At 43.1% G+C, this 18,438-nt stretch overlaps 2 protein-coding genes across 17 annotated transcripts in view; one reads left to right on the plus strand and one right to left on the minus strand.

Annotated features, from left to right (window-relative positions):
- Positions 1-582, minus strand: part of GPR34 (G protein-coupled receptor 34) — a 13,182-nt gene extending 12,600 nt beyond the window's left edge. The window contains exon 1 of one of the 2 annotated variants that reach the window (XM_040338088.1): positions 416-582. The gene's annotated coding sequence lies outside the window, so the exon portion shown is untranslated. Of the gene's footprint in view, positions 1-323 lie in introns of both variants that reach the window. The other variant, XM_040338087.1, reaches the window with a different exon arrangement.
- CASK (calcium/calmodulin dependent serine protein kinase) overlaps positions 1-18,438 on the plus strand; it is a 407,679-nt gene that overhangs the window by 173,583 nt on the left and 215,658 nt on the right. For all 15 annotated transcript variants that reach the window (XM_040338072.1, XM_040338077.1, XM_040338074.1 and 12 more), the window contains exons 6-7: positions 4,988-5,090; positions 14,726-14,901. In XM_040338072.1, coding sequence (XP_040194006.1) covers positions 4,988-5,090; positions 14,726-14,901 — 279 coding nt within the window. The remainder of the gene's footprint in view (positions 1-4,987; positions 5,091-14,725; positions 14,902-18,438) is intronic.

Genomic DNA, 18,438 nt, shown 5'->3' on the forward strand with positions numbered 1-18,438 from the left:
TACTGGGATGGGATGTGCTGGGAGATGTCTGCAGCAGGGCTACAGTTAGAAACAAATACTAACATATTGTCTAACCCATCCCTACCATTACACGCACACACACATTTTTGCCACTTTAAGACATTGACAAATTGATCTTGGTCTTTTCGTCCTATTGCACCTGTGATTTGTCAGTTAGATTCATATATCCAAAAAATAATGTGGGCTTCTTGGGTACGACCAGAATACATGCATACAATTTACTGGTTTAGCAGCATTACTGTTTTTAGTGTTCTTATGTGATTTATCAGTTCATTTTTATATAGTTAAGAAAAATCACTGACCTTCTAAGCAGGTAATTCTAAAAGTAGATCTTCATGCAGCTTTTCTGTTTTCCTTCAGCTAAGTGTACAATCATGTGAAAATCTTTTCGTACCTTGTGGTATCTTCTTCCTTCTTCATACGGCTCAAATATGCTGTGTAAGGTCCATCGCGGCAAGGGATGATTTTGAAATGCCTGACTTGTTGTTAAATGACTGTAAAGGAGGGCATGCACATATTTTACTCGGGGAAGTTGATTCGCTTGTGGTCATAAGCGTATGATCTCTTTATTCTTATGTCAGTCATTAGCCATGTTAATTGTTCAAATGCCATCTATCTCTGTCTGCAACGTAACAGGTGACTTCCTGTCCAGGGTGTGTAATGCATTTCTATCCAGAGAAACATACTGGACAAGTGAAGCACCTAAAGAGTTAAATGGTCACTTTGGCGGTTTTGGTAGTTTTCTGAAGAATGTTTGTACAGAGTTTTTTTTTTAAACTTTTTTTTTTTTTTTACATATTCATTCTTCCAGCTACAGTATCGTGCCTAGTGGTCTGCTTGAATTTGGTTGGCTTAAAATGGTCAACATTTTTTTCTTGTATTACATGCATAGGCACGTAATAATTAATTGCCCTGTTCATTGTTGGCAAACTTATAAAAAAAATGCCAGAAATTTGCTTTACTTCACACTGCAGGAAACATTTTTTTACACATTAAAATACAAATTATTTGCTATAAAAATAAAAATAAATTATATTTACATGCTCTGTGCATGCACAAAGTTGTAGAGTTGCACCGATATGTTGTGTTTTTTTTTTATGTACCTACGAGTACTGATACCTTTTGCAGTGCGATTTGAGTCCATACTAAATGAATGGGCTCAAATCGCACTGCAAAAAAATTGAATGTGATTCGAACATGAATGTGGTGTGATTCCTGTCTGAATTGCATGCCATTTTCTGCACCCCTCCAGTTGGAACCCAAACTGAAGTCACTATCACAAGTGTAAGTTCACACAGGAGCAGCGTGGGAAACCACTTGTGATTTGAACAAGAATCACTGCATTTTTGTCCAAATCACATGCGCTTCTTTGTAGTATAATAATAATAATAAGAGTCCATGCATTTTGTATGGGCTCAAATCGAACCACAAAGGTATCAGTGTTCGGTATCAGAGCACAAGAACTCATGTTATCGACGCCGATGCCAGTATTTGTGCAACCCTACAAAGTGGCCCCTATCCTCATTTTCTGGGGTCCGGTGACTTGTCGTTAAGGTTCCCCTAACGAGATGGTTCCTGTAAGGACTGCGCAGGCGCAATCCTTGCCGATGGAAATCTCCGACCCTCAGCCGGCATCCAGGCTCATTCCTTAACATCCCTGTGGATTGGAGGATGTTAAAAAAAGAGCCAGTAGGCCGAGCGAGTGGAGCGAGCATGTGAGGCCGACTGGCCACTTTCCTAAAATTCCACATCGCCCTGGATGCCGGCCGAGGTTCTGAGATTTCCGTCGGCAAGGATTGCGCCTGCGCAGTTCTTACAGGAACCATCTCGTTAGCCGGAACCATATCGGCAGATCACCGCGTTCTCGGCTCCTCCTCCATGTGCACTGCCAGAGGAATCTGCTTGCTATAGAGGCACACGCAGCTCAGTCCCACACCCTGTTTTCTGCTCAAAACATTTCATTGACAGCAGCAGGAGCCAATGGCTTTCAGTGCTGTCTTTCTGAATACAGGGAGGGAGAAGAAGAGTGCCACTACATATGGACACAGTGTTGGATCGAATTAAGATTCAGGTATGTATTGGGGGGGGGGGGTGGTAATATCCTTTAACCACTTAAGGTGCACCTATCTTTTAAGGCAATGCAACTAAGAAGCAAAATCTTCTTCTGTCTTCAGAAACTGATATCTAATTGTTAATAGTTTGTATAGATGTAAATAGCTTTGTCATTGGGCAATTTTTTTTTTTTGTTTAGACCAGAATAATATTTATTAACCACTTGCTGACGGCCCTATAGCAGTTTTACTCCTACAGGACAGCAGCTGTGCGCCGGAAAACACAAACACACACACACACATATGTGTGTGATTCCGCACTTCTGCTTGCAGGGGGTGCGCTGCTTTTGCTGTGATTATTCTACTGATCGCCAAGCAGACTAGGCAGAGTTCTGTTCTGACGGGGGGGGGGGGGGGGGGTTCTGTGTTCCTGCAAAGCAAAGAATTAAGTCCATCTCTTCCTCTAGTAAAAGCTGTGCTTCTTTTACTAGGGGAAGAGATGGACACATACATTTGGTAGAGAAAAAAAACACCCCCCTTTTTTTTTAAATCACATTTTGTTTTGCAGCCAAAAATGAAGATGGACAAGATATAGCACTAACATGTCAAAAAAAAGTCAGTAAATTGAAAAAAAGATCACCCCTTTATGTCTGGATTTTGTTGGACCACATTTTTCTTTAATTGCAGCCTTTAGTCTGTTGCGATATGTCTCTACTAACTTTGCACATCTAGACTCTGCAATATTTGCCCCCTCATCAAGTTCAGTTACATTTCATGGTGACCGTTTTGTGGACTGCAGTCTTCAAGTAATTTCACAGATTTTCAATGGGATTTAAGTCTAGGCTCTGACTAGGCCATGCAAGGACTTTCACTTTTTTTCTCCTTCAACCATGGTGGTCATTTTTGCTGTGTGCTTTGGGTCATTGTCATGTTAGAAGCTAAACCTTCTCTGCCAGAAAGTTGTCAATGGACCAGTCCTTGCTGCAGAGAAACACCCCCATAACAGGATATTGCCACCTCCATGCTTTATTGTAGGAATGGTGTTATTTGGCTAGTAAGCTGTATTGGATTTATGCCAGACATATTGTTTGGTGTTTTTCGCCAAATAATTAAATTTACTCTTATCTGACCACCTTAAATGCACCTTGAAGATCCTGAGGGTGTTACGGTCAGATAAGATTTAAGGGTGTGATTAAAGCAAAAGGTGGTTCAACAAAATACTGACATAAAGGGGTGATCCTTTTCCAACTCACTAATTCTGTTTTTGAATTTATTTATTTTTTCTGACATGTTGGTGTTAGATCTTTTACTTGGATGTTCTAAGTTGCACTGAGTAAATACAGCTGGATAAAACAAAAATGATCGGTCTTTATCTCCGGCTGCAAAGCAACAAAATGTGATTATTTTAAAGAGGGGTGATTCTTTCTATACCCACTGTAGTAAACACACACTGCCTAGCACACGGTTAACCCTTTGATCATCTTAGAATGTATCACCTATTCCCAGCTAGTGTTGTTAGTACAGTGACGGTGCATATTTTTTTGATCACTGTATTAGTGTCACTGGTTCCCGCAAAGTGTCAGTCGGTGTCCAATTGTTCACCGCAACATCGCAGTCCCACTATAAGTTGTTGATTGATGCCATTACTAGTATAAAAATAAATAAAAAATGCAGTATATTAGGGCCGAAACAACTAATTTGATCGACAACTAATCGATTATGAAATGAATCGATTACTGTTCTCATAATCGATTAATCGGTCAGTAACACAATGGGGTTAAAACAACTAAAATTAGCCCTTTTATAGTACAAAAAAAGCAAATCGCTACTGTAAATATTACTTTCACTGTCCCACAGTAAAAAAAATGAACCCCTTACAGTAGCGATTATTTGCTCTTTTTGTACTTATTTGTTTTTTTAACCCCATTATGTTACTAAACATTTCAGGCCGGGGTCACACCTCTGTTTTTTGGTGCTTTTTGCAGAAACACACTACAGTACAGTACATTTCTTTTCAGCTGCTGCGTATTTGGAAAGGGCAAGGACTTTTTAACGCAAAACGGTGCTATTATTTTTTTTTTTTTGGTTCAATATACTTCAATGGAGAAGCTGCAGAAAAGCATGTAATGTGTTTTTGCGGCAATTTGTGTTTTGTAATCTGCCCAACAACAAATTGGCCCACAAAAATGTAAAAATGCATTTTTTTTTTTAAAAGGCTATTTTCCGATTAATCAAAACAATAATCGGCCAACTAATCGATTAAGAAAATAATCGTTGGTTGCAGCCCTACAGTAAATATTCCATAGTTTTTAGACGCTAAAAGGTAAACCAATTAATATACACGTATTGGGATTTTTATTTTTTATTTTTTACCGAAAACCTGTAGCAGAATACATATTTGCTTAAATGTATTAAGAAATTAGATTTATTTTAATACAATATATTTTATAGCAGAAAATAAATATTGTTTTTTCATCATTATTGGTCTTTTCTTGTTTATAGCGCATTTTATTTGGGTACAGCATTGCATGACCGCGCAATTGTCAGTCAAAATAACATGGTGCTATATCGCAAAAAATTGTCTGTTCAGAATAGGTAAATCCTTTGGTAGTCAAGTGGTTAAAATGCATGCCATTAACAAGTGTAGATCGTGATGCTTTAGTCTTTTCATTTTTAAGTACCGTATTTATCGGCGTATAACACGCACCCTAACTTTAAGAGGGAAGTTTCAGGAAAAAAACATTCCACAGCCCCCTGCGTATAACATGCAGGCAGTTTACCATCTATTTTCAGGGTAAAAAAGTGAGTGTTATACGCCAATAAATACAGTAATTTTCATAAAGGATATAATTGCTGTTGGTGATATTGGTGATATCGAACAAGTAATGCCATTGTTTTTTTTTTTTTTTGTGTAGCCTCATTGTGTACTCCTCGCTTCAAAAGAAAACTCTGCCCCAGTCAAGCTCGGAGGATTTGGCGTTGCAATACAGCTGGGCGAGTCTGGCCTTGTAGCTGGAGGTAAGGACAAGCATAATTTACGGTTTAATGTATTTAGTAAGGATTTGATGCATTACTAAAATACGATTGTGGTCTTGTGTGTGCATTGAAAGAAAAGCAAGTTTTCCTTGCAACTGGATACATTATGTAGATAACACCATGACAAAAAGTTAGGGGAGAAGTTGGCAATGACGAGAACAACCACTGTAATAATAATCTGACAGAGGATCTTCTAATCTTTCCCGTCTTTTTTCGACCCACCCCCCAACTAAGGAGATTTTCCACTGTCCTGAAAGGAAGTAGGGGGTTAATCTCTAATGGTGACCCAGACAGCAGATTCAAATCTTGTAGAGGTTTTAGCTGTGTAAACCGGCTCCGTTGTGAGCCAGGCACACTCTCCTGTAATGCGAAGAAATCCGCATCCAATTCGCTTATGTGTGAACCCAGCTTAAAAGCAAACATCTTTTGAAAGACAGACCAATGTGCTGAGACTTTTCGTGCAAATTTTTCTAAGAATTTATATTCAAATTTTCCTAAGAATTTACACTCAAAATTCTATCCATCGATGGCCAGCTATAGATAACATTTTTAAATGAAATTACTGATGAATCTATTAGGCTTCATGCACACAGTGCCTGGGGCTGTATGATATATATTCTCCACCCACGAGCCACAGGTGTACAGCTGTCTTTAGAAACCAATGGCTGGATGTGGTTATACACAGGTACTTTCTTAAACTTATGAAGGTAAGCCCCAGTCTGTATGCATCAGGCCTGTGTTTCCACTGAATTTTAAGTGCTCATGTATTTCTTCAGCTCACTCTAGAGGGTTTATTTTCCCCATAGAGCAGATAGGGTTTATCTGTTTTGTTCTATTCTGCAAGGTTACTTCATAATGCTGTCTTCATTTTACTACCCATTCCGAAAACGCAGGGCTTGGTGTCATATGGAGTTCATTCTGTTCACATGACTCTGCTCTACTACTGGCTGTCTTTTTCTTACTCATTCATTTTAACAGGACTTTTTGGAGTTCCTAATCCAGCAAGAGCCATAAACACATTGTAAAGCATACTGCTATGCTTTAATTATTATTATATATATTTTTTTTAAAGCTTGGGTATCTGCATCTCTAGAAGAATATAATTTACATGCCCGCTCTTGAGTTCCTAGGTGTGCACATATTTTTGTTTGCCATTGAGATGTTTCCACTGGCCCTGGTTAGATGTGTTTTTTTTTTTTTTTTGTATTAACTTTTTTTTATGGAGATTTCAACAGAAGGTTCTGGCATAGACCAAAATGGGTGGAAACCCTAAACATTCCAGGTGAACTGTAACACACTTAGGAATTATGCCAAGAAGCGCTTGCTTTTTAAAGATAAGTTCACCTTTTGGAACATGGTACATGTTCCACCCGTTTTTAGGATGGAGCATGTAACATGTTTCATCTCCTGCCTCCTCCTACCCCCATACCCCCCTTCCCTGTAAGATCTTTGCCCTTTAAGTGAACATTGCCTTTAAGTTTCAAAGACATGCAAAATGCCAGGGGCTGACTCGGCCCATCAGATTCCTAACTGTATCTCACTTTTGGGTGCACTAGTACTTTAATGTATGCATATGCTCAAAGTGTAATGCCTCGTACACACGATCGGGTTTTCCGACGGGAAAACTGCCATGTTTGCATTTGGTCGTTTTTTTGCTCGACAGTTTTCCTATAGGAAACACTGCGAGGGAGCATACACCTGGCCGGTTTTCCCGACCAAAGCTTTCATGGCAGTTTTCATGTCAGGAAAACCGGTCGTGTGTACACTGGGAAAATCAACCACGCAGGTTCTCTGTTTTCCCGACTCACTTTTATAAAATATAGAAAACGAACTCCCGTAGGGTGCCCAACCGCCAGTTTGCGGTAGGGTTCTTTAAAAATCTGCTGGGCCTCACTGGGGTTTCTCAAACCTACGTTGTTGAATGCGCTAATCGAGAACCTACAGGATGTGCCATACCAGGAACGAATCTTCGTCCTTTTTGGTCTGCTTGCTCAATTACTGTGATCGAGACATGATCCTATAAGCAGCTCGCAAACACCCCACACTTCCCTATGGTAATACATCTGTCCTACTATTCCTAGATTTCTCCACTAAATTACAGCACAGGAGAAAAATCTTCAATGATGTTCATAGGAGGCTAGGAATATCAAGTGCAGCATGCTGTATCCTAGCCATATTCGAGTCACATGAAGGTTTGGTTCACTTCTTTAACTGTCAAGCCGATGCGGATGATTGGCTGAACACCCTGCAGTAATGTACACTATCCTGCTCCTGCCTACTGCTTGGGGTCTCAGGGGGAAACCTTTCTACTTCGGATCCCTTCCTCATGTTTCCTGTTCAAATGATCGGTAATTCCACTTATTCAGTTGCTCTACTACCAGTGCCTTCTCTCGCCTGCAGGCCCTATGGTCCTCTACGCATTTGTTTCCCCAGTTTGATCCTTGCCCTCTTGGAGCTTCCTTCGAATAATTGTTGACTATTCTTCACAACAAGCCCCCCCCCCACAGTCTTTGCCTTTTTGAGGCGGCATCGGAAGATCTACTATTGGCACTCTTCAAAGAGAAACTTCAAGGAAGACACACTTTCCGTTAGTAACGGGTATTACACTGACTTGAAGAGTTGTTGAGTTACCAGTCAAAAGGGAGTTTACTTGGTTCATGTGAAAAAAACTTGGTTCCAGATGGACCTTGAAGACTTTGGTTATTGGTTTAGAGTAAAAAAAACTGACCTAATTTCTTTATTGTACATCACGGGACACAGAGTCTAGTAATTACTAAGTGGGTTATATTCCACCTTTTAGGTGCTGGACACTGGTGTAATCAATTAGACAGGAAGTTTGCTCCCTATATAACCCCTCCCATACTGGGAGCACCTCAGTTTTTTCGCTAGTGTCTAAGGTGTTGGTCACGAGTGAAGATTTGCTCTGGGGCCTTGAATCCAAAGCACAAGTTTTTTGCCTGTAATGCCTCTCTTCGGTGGGCTGGATACTGGGTTCCAGTACTTTGGTTATAACCACATACCAAAGATTTTCTGGCATAATGCGGTACAGGTCCAGGGGTCTCACTGAGACTTCCGGGTCTCCAGGGCGTGTGGAGGAGTGAAAAATCCCACGCTGGGCCTACTCATCCCTGACCTGCATCCAGGGATACCAGACTAGCGGCGGGATACGGAGCACACGGGGGGACCATGGAGGCAAATCCCCAGGACACTCCGGAGGATGTAGGCACCAGCTTGAACCAGGTAGACTGCTCGGCAAGCCCTGTACTGGTTGTTTTCGTATGCTGGTAGTGGTGGCTGGGACTAGTTACCCCATGGTGGTGGATGCACTGTCCCGGAAAGCAGCAGCGGTGGTGGCAGCACGGGTGCCTCTTAAAGGGAAAAGGGGTTAATACTATGTCCATCTACCTTTTTTTTTGTTTCAGGCTAAGGAGGCTTCAAGGGAGGACAAGTCAGGTCGCAGAAAGTGCCCTAATTGTGGAAGCAAACTATACTCAGGCTCTAACAAAGCCTTATGCAGGCAATGTATTGCACGCTTATTGAAATCTGAGGCAGACTCCCCCTTAGCCAAGTTCCTAAGCTCATTTAAGGAGGAGATGGCATCAACTTTTAAATCCCTTAGGGACTTAATTTCAGACGTAAATGTGTCTGCTTCCACCAGTAGTGCAGCTGCAGTTTCACTTCACCTTCACCAAGCCCCACAATACCTAGCTCCGGGGAGCCCCGTAGAGTCAGGGAGCCTAGCCCCAGGTTAGTTAGGCCTGAATTTTCTGACTCAGAGTCAGACCAAGAGGAAGATTAGGTCGCAGCTAACAAAATTGCAAAATATAAATTATCTATTGAGGAAGTAGATGAATTATGATACACTGGAGATTGAGGAGGAAGAGAAGCTCAGTTATCCAGGCATGACAAGATGTATGCTGCCCTGGGCAAAAAGATGGCCAGAGTGTTCCCTATTCATAGTGTACTCTCTGATCTAGTTGCAAAGAGAGCCGGATAAAAAAGCTTTCTTCCCAAATTCTCTCAAAAGAAGGTTTCCCTTTGACGAGAACCCAGAGGCAGTCTTGAATAAAAATCCAACGCTTGATGCCCCTCTGTCCAAGGTATCGAAGCAGTCGGACCTGGCCTTCGAAGATATGGGACATTTAAAGGACCCAATGGACAGAAAGACAGACATAGTCTTAAAGTGGAGTTCCACCCATTTTTTTATGTTTGTCTGTGCTGCATGCTCTAATCTCATAGTGTTCAGAATGGACAATTTTTATTTAATTTGTTGCTTGTAAATACCTTTATTTTGTAGTCCTTCATTACTTCCTCCTCCTTATTTGCCTAGGCTATTTGCAAGGGTTTCTGGGATAGGCATCATGTTTCCCAGTAGTCCTTGCAAACCTGACTGAAACCTATTACACTGCTTGTGCACTGAGCATGTGCAAGATATGCAAAGCTGAAATCCAGGAAGTCATACCGTCTGGCTTCATGATGCCCACACTTAAGATGGCCACAATCTATTTCTAGATTATAAACTATCTAAATGCTGTAACAACCTAACAAAACGGACCTTAGTTTACAGACTAACTTTACTAGAATACATTAAGCTTGTGTATTACAGGGGTATTTATATTTAAAAAGTGAAATTGTGGGTGGAACTCCCCTTTAAAAAGGGCTTGGGATGCTTAAATGGCAGGATTGAAACCAGCCTTAGGCACTTCCTGTGTAGCTAGGAACTTGGAGTTTTGGTTATCACATTTGGAAGAACACCTACAAGCAGGCACTTCTAGAGAGGAGCTCTTGAAAACGTTTCGAATGCTTTTCAAGGAAACTAGTTTCATCTCAGACGCTGCAACTGACACTTTTAAGTTTACAGCTAAATCTGCGGCTTTCAGTGGAAGCCAGAAGGTCTGTATGGATGAAAACGTGGGGAGGTGACAGAGCATCCAAAACATGTTTATGCAGTGTTCCCTTCACTGGGGATTTAGTTTTTGGGCCTGAATTGGATACCGCCTTGGAGAGAACGGCGGACAAAAATAAATCTTTCCCTACTAAAAAGAAAAACTTTCGTCCCTCTAAGGAACCCGCAAAAACTGGAAAAGAGTTCAAACCCAAAAAACATTGGACATGGCAAAAAGGGAAAGGGGGCATACTTTTTAACCGCCCCAATCAGGATCCCAAGCCCCAGTGACGCCGGGGTCCCTGTGGGAGGAAGACTAAAGAACTTTCTTCCACAATGGGAAAAGACAACCTCAAACGAATTTGTTCTAAACCTAATCAAAAGAGGTTATGCACTGGAATTCCACAGCGAACCACCATCGAAGTTTCTGGTGACAAAACTCCCAAGTCACTCAGAAAAAGCCAGGGCTTTACCCCTTACTAATAGGAGTAATGGCGGATCAAGAAGTATTGACACCAATCCCTATTCACGAACAGGGGGAAGGTTTTTACTCGCACATGTTTTTGTGGTAAAAAAGCCGTCGGGAAAGTTCAGACTGATGATGAACCTCCGACCCCTGAACCTCTCCATCTGTTACAAGAAATTTCGGATGGAGTCAATTTATTCAATAAAAAATCTTCTTTAAAAATAAGTATTTATGGCAACCCTGGATTTAAGGGACGCCTATCTGCATATCCCAATAAGGAAGGAATGCCAGAAATTTCTTCGTATGGCGATTCACATAGAATCAAAAATTTATCATTTTCAGTGCAGAGCCCCGCCCTTCGGTCTGTCGCCGTCTCCAATAATTTTTTCTAAAGTACTTGGGGAAGCATTGGTCCCGTTGAGACTCCAGTCAGTCTCAATCATACCATATCTAGACGACTTACTCCTCACAGCCCACTCAGAGAAGCAACTCTGTCAGAACTTAGAGTTAACCCAATTCAACCTGAGGCAGTTGGGGTGGATTGTCAGTCTAGAAAAATCCAAAACAACTCCAACATAGGATCTTGTAACCCAAGTACAGAATATTCTATCTGTAGAACAAAAGATAGTCTTGCCGGAAGAAAAGATATTGAATCTGAATCAGAGGATGTGTTTTCTTCAAACCAGCCACAATTGTACAGTAAGGGAGGTCATGTCAGCACTTGGTCTGATGACGGCAGCCATCCCAGCCGTGCAATGGGCCAGGTTCCACCAGAGAGACCTACAGAGATTTCTGTTGGAACAGGTGAAAGACAAAGGTCTAGAGAAATCCATATCAATACCTACCAAAGTGAAGCGTTCCCTCTGGTGGTGGAAGGACAAAGAGAACCTAAACAAAGGGGTTCTCATGGGTCCTACCTATCACATCCACTCTGACCACAGATGCAAGCTCATCTTAACGCATTCTGGGCACAGGGCAGGTGGACACCAGAAGAGAAGTTTGATTCCAACTGGAGGGAGTTGGCAGCAATCCTAAGAGCTCTACTGGCATTTCAGGACAAGCTACAAGGGCACCATTTTCAAGTCCGATCAGACAATATGATGGCGGTAGCTTACATAAATTAACAGGGAGGTACCAGAAGTCCTCGTCTAATGTTTGTAGCCAAACATATGTTTCAGTGGGCAGAAGTTCATCTAAAATCTATCTCTGCAATACACTTGAAGGGCGAACAGAACAGCACTGCAGACTTCTTGATTCGACAACTAGTTTCGAATCAAGAATGGTCTCTACATATGGAAGTTTTCAACCTCATAACAACTCACTGGGAGATCCCAGAAATAGATTTGTTTGCTCGGATGGAAGAATGATCTCAATGACATCCTTAACCACTTAAGGACCCCTTCACGCTGATATACGTCAGCAGAATGGCACGGCTGGGCACATTAACGTATAGGTACGTTGTCCTTTAAGCCCAGCCCCGCGATCCGGTCCGAAGCTCAGTGACCCTGGGACTCGCGGACCCGATCGGCGCTGGAGTCCCGCGATCGGCCCCCGGAGCTGAAGAACGGGGAGAGCCGTGTGTAAACACGGCTTCCCCGTTCTTCACTGTGGCTCCGTCATCGATCGTGTCATCCCTTTTATAGGGGGACACAATCGATGACGTTGCACCTACAGCCACACCCCCCTACAGTTGTAAACACACTTCAGGGAACACATAACCCCAACAGCGCCCCCTGTGGTTCACTCCCAAACTGCAAATGTCATTTTCACAATATACAATGCATTTTAAATGCATTTTTTGCTGTGAAAATGACAATGGTCCCAAAAATGTGTCAAAATTATCCGAAGTGTCTGCCATAATGTCGCAGTCACAACATTTTTTTCTGATCGCCGCCATTAGTAGTAAAAAAATAATTAATAAAAATGCAATAAAACTATCCCCTATTTTGTAAACGCTATAAATGTTGCGTAAATGGAAGCAAAAAGGTATGGACAGCCGCACTCCGATAAATGTAAAAAACAATAAAAGCCTTTAATCCAGTTAAAAAACACTGCACAAACAGAGAAACAGCAAACGGTGGGATGATATAGCTGACGCGTTTCACATTGTTATACAATGCTTAGTCATTGTGGGTAGGTACCGGAGCATGATGGGACTGTGACATAAGAGAGGCCTATATAAATCATTGCGCACCGGACACCCGGCATAACAGCGGGAAGAAGCGTTGTGTCAACATGGGAAGAAGAGAAGGCAGAAGAAGACAGAAGAAGAGCGGGCTGGCTGCTGCTAGTAATCGAGCTAACACACAAAGATAGCGGCGGCCAGCCCTGAAGAAGAAGGCACCGGAGAGCGAGCGGGAGAAGAACCAGGGCCGAGATGACAGTGGAGAAGATGGGAGAAGACCCCCGGTGAGTGGAAAAGACCCCCGGAGAGCGGAAGAAGGCCCCCCCTGCTAAAAAAAGCTAAAGAAGGCAGGGGGGCCCCCCGGTGCTGACTAATAAATTACTTTAAAAACCCTGTGTTGTGTGTTTTTTTTTCTTTTACACTTTGCCTCCAGGTGAATGGGGAGGGGTACGATGTACCCCATATTCATTCACCTAGGGTGGGGGGCTGGTATCTGGGGGGGCCCCCTTATTTAAGGGGTCTCCCAGATTCCGATAAGCCCCCGCCCGCAGACCCCGACAACCAACGGCTAGGGTTGTCGGGAAGAGGCCCTGTCCTTATCAACATGGAGACAGGGTGCTCTGGGTGGGGGGGCCCCGCAGTGCGCCCCCCTGCCCCAGAGCACCCAACCCCCCCATGTTGAGGGCATGCGGCCTGGTACGGCTCAGGAGGAGAGGGAGGCGCTCGCTCGTCCCCACTCCTTTCCTGGCCGGCCGGGTAGCGTGCTTTGGATATGGGTCTGGTATGGATTGTGGGGGGACCCCCACGTCGGTTTTTCGGCGTAGGGGGGGTCTCCTTACAACCCATACCAGACCTAAGGGCCTGGTATGGTCCTGGGGGGGGGACCCATGTCGGTTTTTTATTTAAAATTTGGCGTGGGAGTTCTCCCTCTCAGGATTCATACCAAACGCCACAGCTAGAATTGGCGGGAATCCAAGTCGGATCTCCCGTCGCTTCTATGACGAGCTCGCTGGAATGTGCTTTGTCTATTCCAGCGAGTGCGCGATGTCGGCACCCTGTCGCCGAGAATCAGCGCGATGCTGTCGTGCTGGAAACACATTCTCGGCAACAGGTACTGTAATAAATTAACCACATTGACTCACACCTATTTACCACTTTGCTATGGCTGCTGAGCCCCTGACATCGTGGTCCATTTGCATGATTCCGTCAGCCGCAGCCCTGCTGTCTCCTGTGTCCTCCTCCTCCCTCCCCTCTCTGGTCTCTGCTTGTACCAGTGCCCTGAACCCCCCCGCTTCTGCTCTCATATCTGCTATTAAATGCTTCCATCCTCTCTGCACCATTATAATAATTGTCCCTGTGTTCTGTAAAAAAAAAAAAACTGCCGATTGTACTTATATGAGCACGGCTCCCGGCGCTCAGCTGACTGTCGACGCTGCCTCTCCCTCTCCCCCGGCTGACATCCGCGGGAGAGCTTGGCCCTGCCCACTGCATCTGTGAGCAGAGAGAGAGGAGAGGACTCAGCTGAGAACCTGGAGCCGCGCTTATATAGGTACAATCGGGGAGTTTTTTTTACAGAACACAGGGACAATTATAATGGTGCAAAGAGGATGAGACCATTTAATAAAAGTGGGTTAACGACCACTTTAAGGCATAACTTCAAGGCTAACAAAGTAAAAAGAGGTGTTCCTGTAGATTTGGGAAAAATAAATCGGCAGCAAAATAACAGCTATGGGAAGAAGGGAAGGAATGAGTTAATTGGGGCTGATTTGGGTTAACTAAAGGTTAATAAGGGGTTAAATAGGAACAGCTTGTTCATGTTTGTATTTTTAGCTTGCAAGGTTGCTTTAACTGTGAAAACGACACAGAAATGTACTAAATGTGGGTAGAGCTCTGCAATGACTGATGGCAACAGCGCACACCACACATGGCTGAAGTATTTAGATGAAGTCTTTTTTTGGATAGTACGTGTAAGGTCCAAATCGTACTAAAATGCTGTATGTTGAAGAAATCAATAGCTTATATTTATGATCATTTAACTCTGAAAAGAAAGTTATAAGCAAAATATGCATATTTAAAATGTTATGCCAAGTGTCATATTATTGAACACTGACACATTTCTGCATCTTTTTTTTTTTCTCCAGGTCGTGTAGGAACACCACATTTTATGGCTCCAGAAGTAGTAAAAAGAGAGCCGTATGGAAAGCCTGTAGATGTTTGGGGATGTGGTGTCATTCTTTTTATCCTATTGAGTGGCTGTTTGCCTTTTTATGGCACGAAGGAAAGGTTGTTTGAAGGCATTATTAAAGGCAAATATAAGGTAAGTCGACTTCAATCACATTAGTTGTAAATGATCTGTCCCACCTTTGTAAAATACGGATTTCATCAAATCGCTAAGATGTTATGATCATACTCCAAGCTACTTAACTTTTTTCAAAATCAATGGGCTGTTTAACAAAACCTGCATCAATGCATGGTAATGTGTGCTTTGAAGCACTCGTGTTGTGAAAGGGCCATTAACTTCATTTGTTTTAATGATTCCAGTGGTAGCTATTTCTTGCATGGTCAAAAGGGAAGTATGGCCAAAGCTTTTTTGGCTATACTTCACTTGAGGGTCACAGGAATACATTTACTTTGGTTCTCCTGTGACCCTGAGTCAGCTTATAGTGGGCTATTACCTGCTATCAGCTGACGGGGCAGAGCCTCGCCAAGCTCAGGAAGGATCCCAACAATATTGTCAGGATCCAACCAGCTGCTTGATTGACAGGCAAATTCAGTTTAGGTTTGTAGCTGAGAGCTGTAGCAAAGCCGCACCTGTCTCCTCCCCAGTGCTGCAGTGAGCACTGAAGGAGAAGATCGGTGACTGAGTGATCAATGGTCATGTGATCGATCAGTTTTCAGTTCTCGATCTTACAGATGATGTGGGGGAGCTGAAATGTCATACAGATGCTACAGCATGGATTGATGTGTTTTTTTTTTTTTTCATAATAAGCCTGAGCTCCTGCTTTTTAAAGTAGAAATCCAGTCAAATCATAACTATCTGCTCCAATCACCATTCTAAACCTATTCTAACTACCTGTAAAGAAAATATGTCAATACTTACCTATGCAGAGGGCACTCACATGAGTTGTTCCCTGTGTTGACTTCAGACTGTAGAGGAAGGACAGCGGACAAAGTATGCCCCATTGTAAGTCTATGGGTGATGATGACGCTGCATAGGCTCTGCACCCATTTTTGCCAATTTCTCCTGTTCACTGAAGCTGGTGCTGTAGGACCTCATGTGACCAGACTGGACAGCCCTCAGTATAGGTAAGTTTAGCCAGCTTTCCTTCTACAGGGTAATAGGAATTAGAATGGGAATTGGAGCAGGCTTATGTAAAGTTTCAAGAACCTCTAACCAGTAGGGGGAAAAAATACCACATAAAACAATCCTGCTTATATTATAGAACATTTTTTTGTCCAGGAAGCTTACTTTCAACTATTTTTTTTTCTATTTTTAACCACACTGCCTCTTCAGATTGTCATAGCTGATTAGAGATGTATAAAAAAAAGAACTACAGCAAACCACAATAAATACCACAGGCTTGCCCATCTTATAGTATACTCATACTGAAATGGTTGACAGTGTAAGGCTAATGTATAGAGAAATCGATTGAAAGAACCTGAGTTCTTTTTAAAGTACGAACATTACAGATGTTTGGTATAATGCAATATTTACTCCCTACAAACGGTTGAAGAAAAAAAATGTGTTGAAGGTTAATTGCAATTTTGATAAGGTGCATTTATCCTTTTTGCCCGCTTCCCCTGACTTAAAATGGAACTATATTCCCATTCAGTCCAGGAATGCAGCAGCCTGGAGCTCCCCGCCAGCCACTGACACTTTTTGAGCAACTGGTTTCCAGATATTTACCACCAGCCACTTTCATTGGCTGGGCAGATGTGATGCCAAAGTCAGCTTTGGCATTGCCAAATTTCCACAGTGAGCTATGTGTGCTCATTTCACTGTTGAGGGGTAGACCGGAAGGTAGGCAACACTAATGCAGGAGAGATGCATGTCTCTTCTGCATTAAAAAAATCCTGCCTGTTTGCCCTTTTTTATTTTTTACATTAAGTTCCACTTTAAACTATACCACCCACCACAGATGCATATTTAAAGTTGTTAAGGTAATTACATTTTTTTTTATAAAAAGCAGTTCTACTTACCTGCTTTGTGCAACACTATTGCATCTTATCTCCTCTTTGGTGATCCCACGCTGACACTGTCCTCTCCTCCACCCTTCAGACTGTCCCCATAGTAAGCCAAGTGCTGAGAGGGCACACGTGTGGACTGGCTTCCGAGCCAGCCTGTGTGCCTCCATTGGCCACAAACCCCTCCCTACCATATTGGTCCATGCCCCATGCTCCCTCCACACAAGATTTGACTGACAGCAGTAGGAGCCTATGGCTCCCACTGATCTCGGAGCAGAAAAAAGGGAGAAAAGAGCTGCACCTGGGCACAACTCTGGATCGATAGAGGACTTAGGTGAGTATTAAGGAGTGGAGGGGCTAGGGCAGGTATGTGGTATGTTAACCTTACCTCAAGGAAAAAAAAAACTGTTTAGGTTTAGAACAACTTTAAAGAGGAGCTCCAGGATCCGTCAGAAAAAAATTAGGTCAGCAGCTACAAATACTGTAGCTGCTGACTTTTAATATTGGGACACTTGGTTACCTGTCCAAGAATCCAGTGGTGTCTTCACCTGAGCTGAATTTTCAATCGGTTCTTGGGTGCTTGCCGCCACCATTTACAGCCGGCTCCCTACTGCTCATGCGCGAAGGTTGTCAAATATGGTAGCAAGTGGTTAAGTAATCAGGGTCAACCAAATTGGTGAAAATATTGGGTTCAACACTGCTAGGCACAAGGTACACACAAAAACACTACCTTTTTTCCTAATTGATTTGCAGCTGTCACATGACCCAGCTCTTTTCCAGCCTGTCTGCAGGGAATCAGAAGCAGGAGGAGCTTCTAGTCCTCTGCTGCTGGTCACATGTTAAAAATAAATAAAGCCTTCGAAATACAGAGTGAAAATGTTAACCACTTAAGGACCGTCTCCTGCACATATACGTCGGCAGAATGGCACGGCTGGGCACAGGCACGTACCTGTACGTCGTCTTTAAGTGCCCAGCCCCGCGACCCGGCCAGAAGCTCCGTGACTGCGGCACCCGCGGACCCGGTCGCTGCTGCAGTCCCGCGATCGGTCCCCGGAGCTGAAGAACGGGGAGAGCTGTGTGTAAATACAGCTTCCCCGTTCTTCACTGTGGCGCTGTCAATGATTGTGTGTTCCCTGATATAGGGAAACACGATCAATGATGTCACACGTCCAGCCCCGCCCCCTACAGTTAGAAACACATATGACGTCACACTTGACCCCTTCAGCGCCCCCTAGTGGTTAACTCCCAAACAGCAATTGTCATTTTCACAGTAAACAATGCATTTTTATAGCATTTTTTGCTGTGAAAATGACAATTGTCCCAAAAATGTGTCAAAATTGTCCGATGTGTCGCGGTCACGAAAAAAAAAAACGCTGATCGCCGCCATTAGTAGTAAAACATTTTTTTTTAAATGCAATAAAACTATCCCCTATTTTGTAAACACTATAAATTTTGCGCAAACCAATCGATAAACGCTTATTGTCATACCCCTCCAGCGTGTGTCTTAGAATAAGAGGAAGGTGAAGCCTCCATTAGTCTACGTAATATCCCGCCCCCCCCCTTGTATTTGGCTGGTTTGAGGGCTCTTATTTACCACTGTGTATACGCCCACATGTGTGTCTGTGTGACTCTGCTCAGATGTGATAAGGAGGAAATGCTCAGCATAGAA

The sequence above is a fragment of the Rana temporaria genome, chromosome 2, assembly GCF_905171775.1.
Source record: "Rana temporaria chromosome 2, aRanTem1.1, whole genome shotgun sequence".
NCBI lineage: Eukaryota > Metazoa > Chordata > Amphibia > Anura > Ranidae > Rana > Rana temporaria.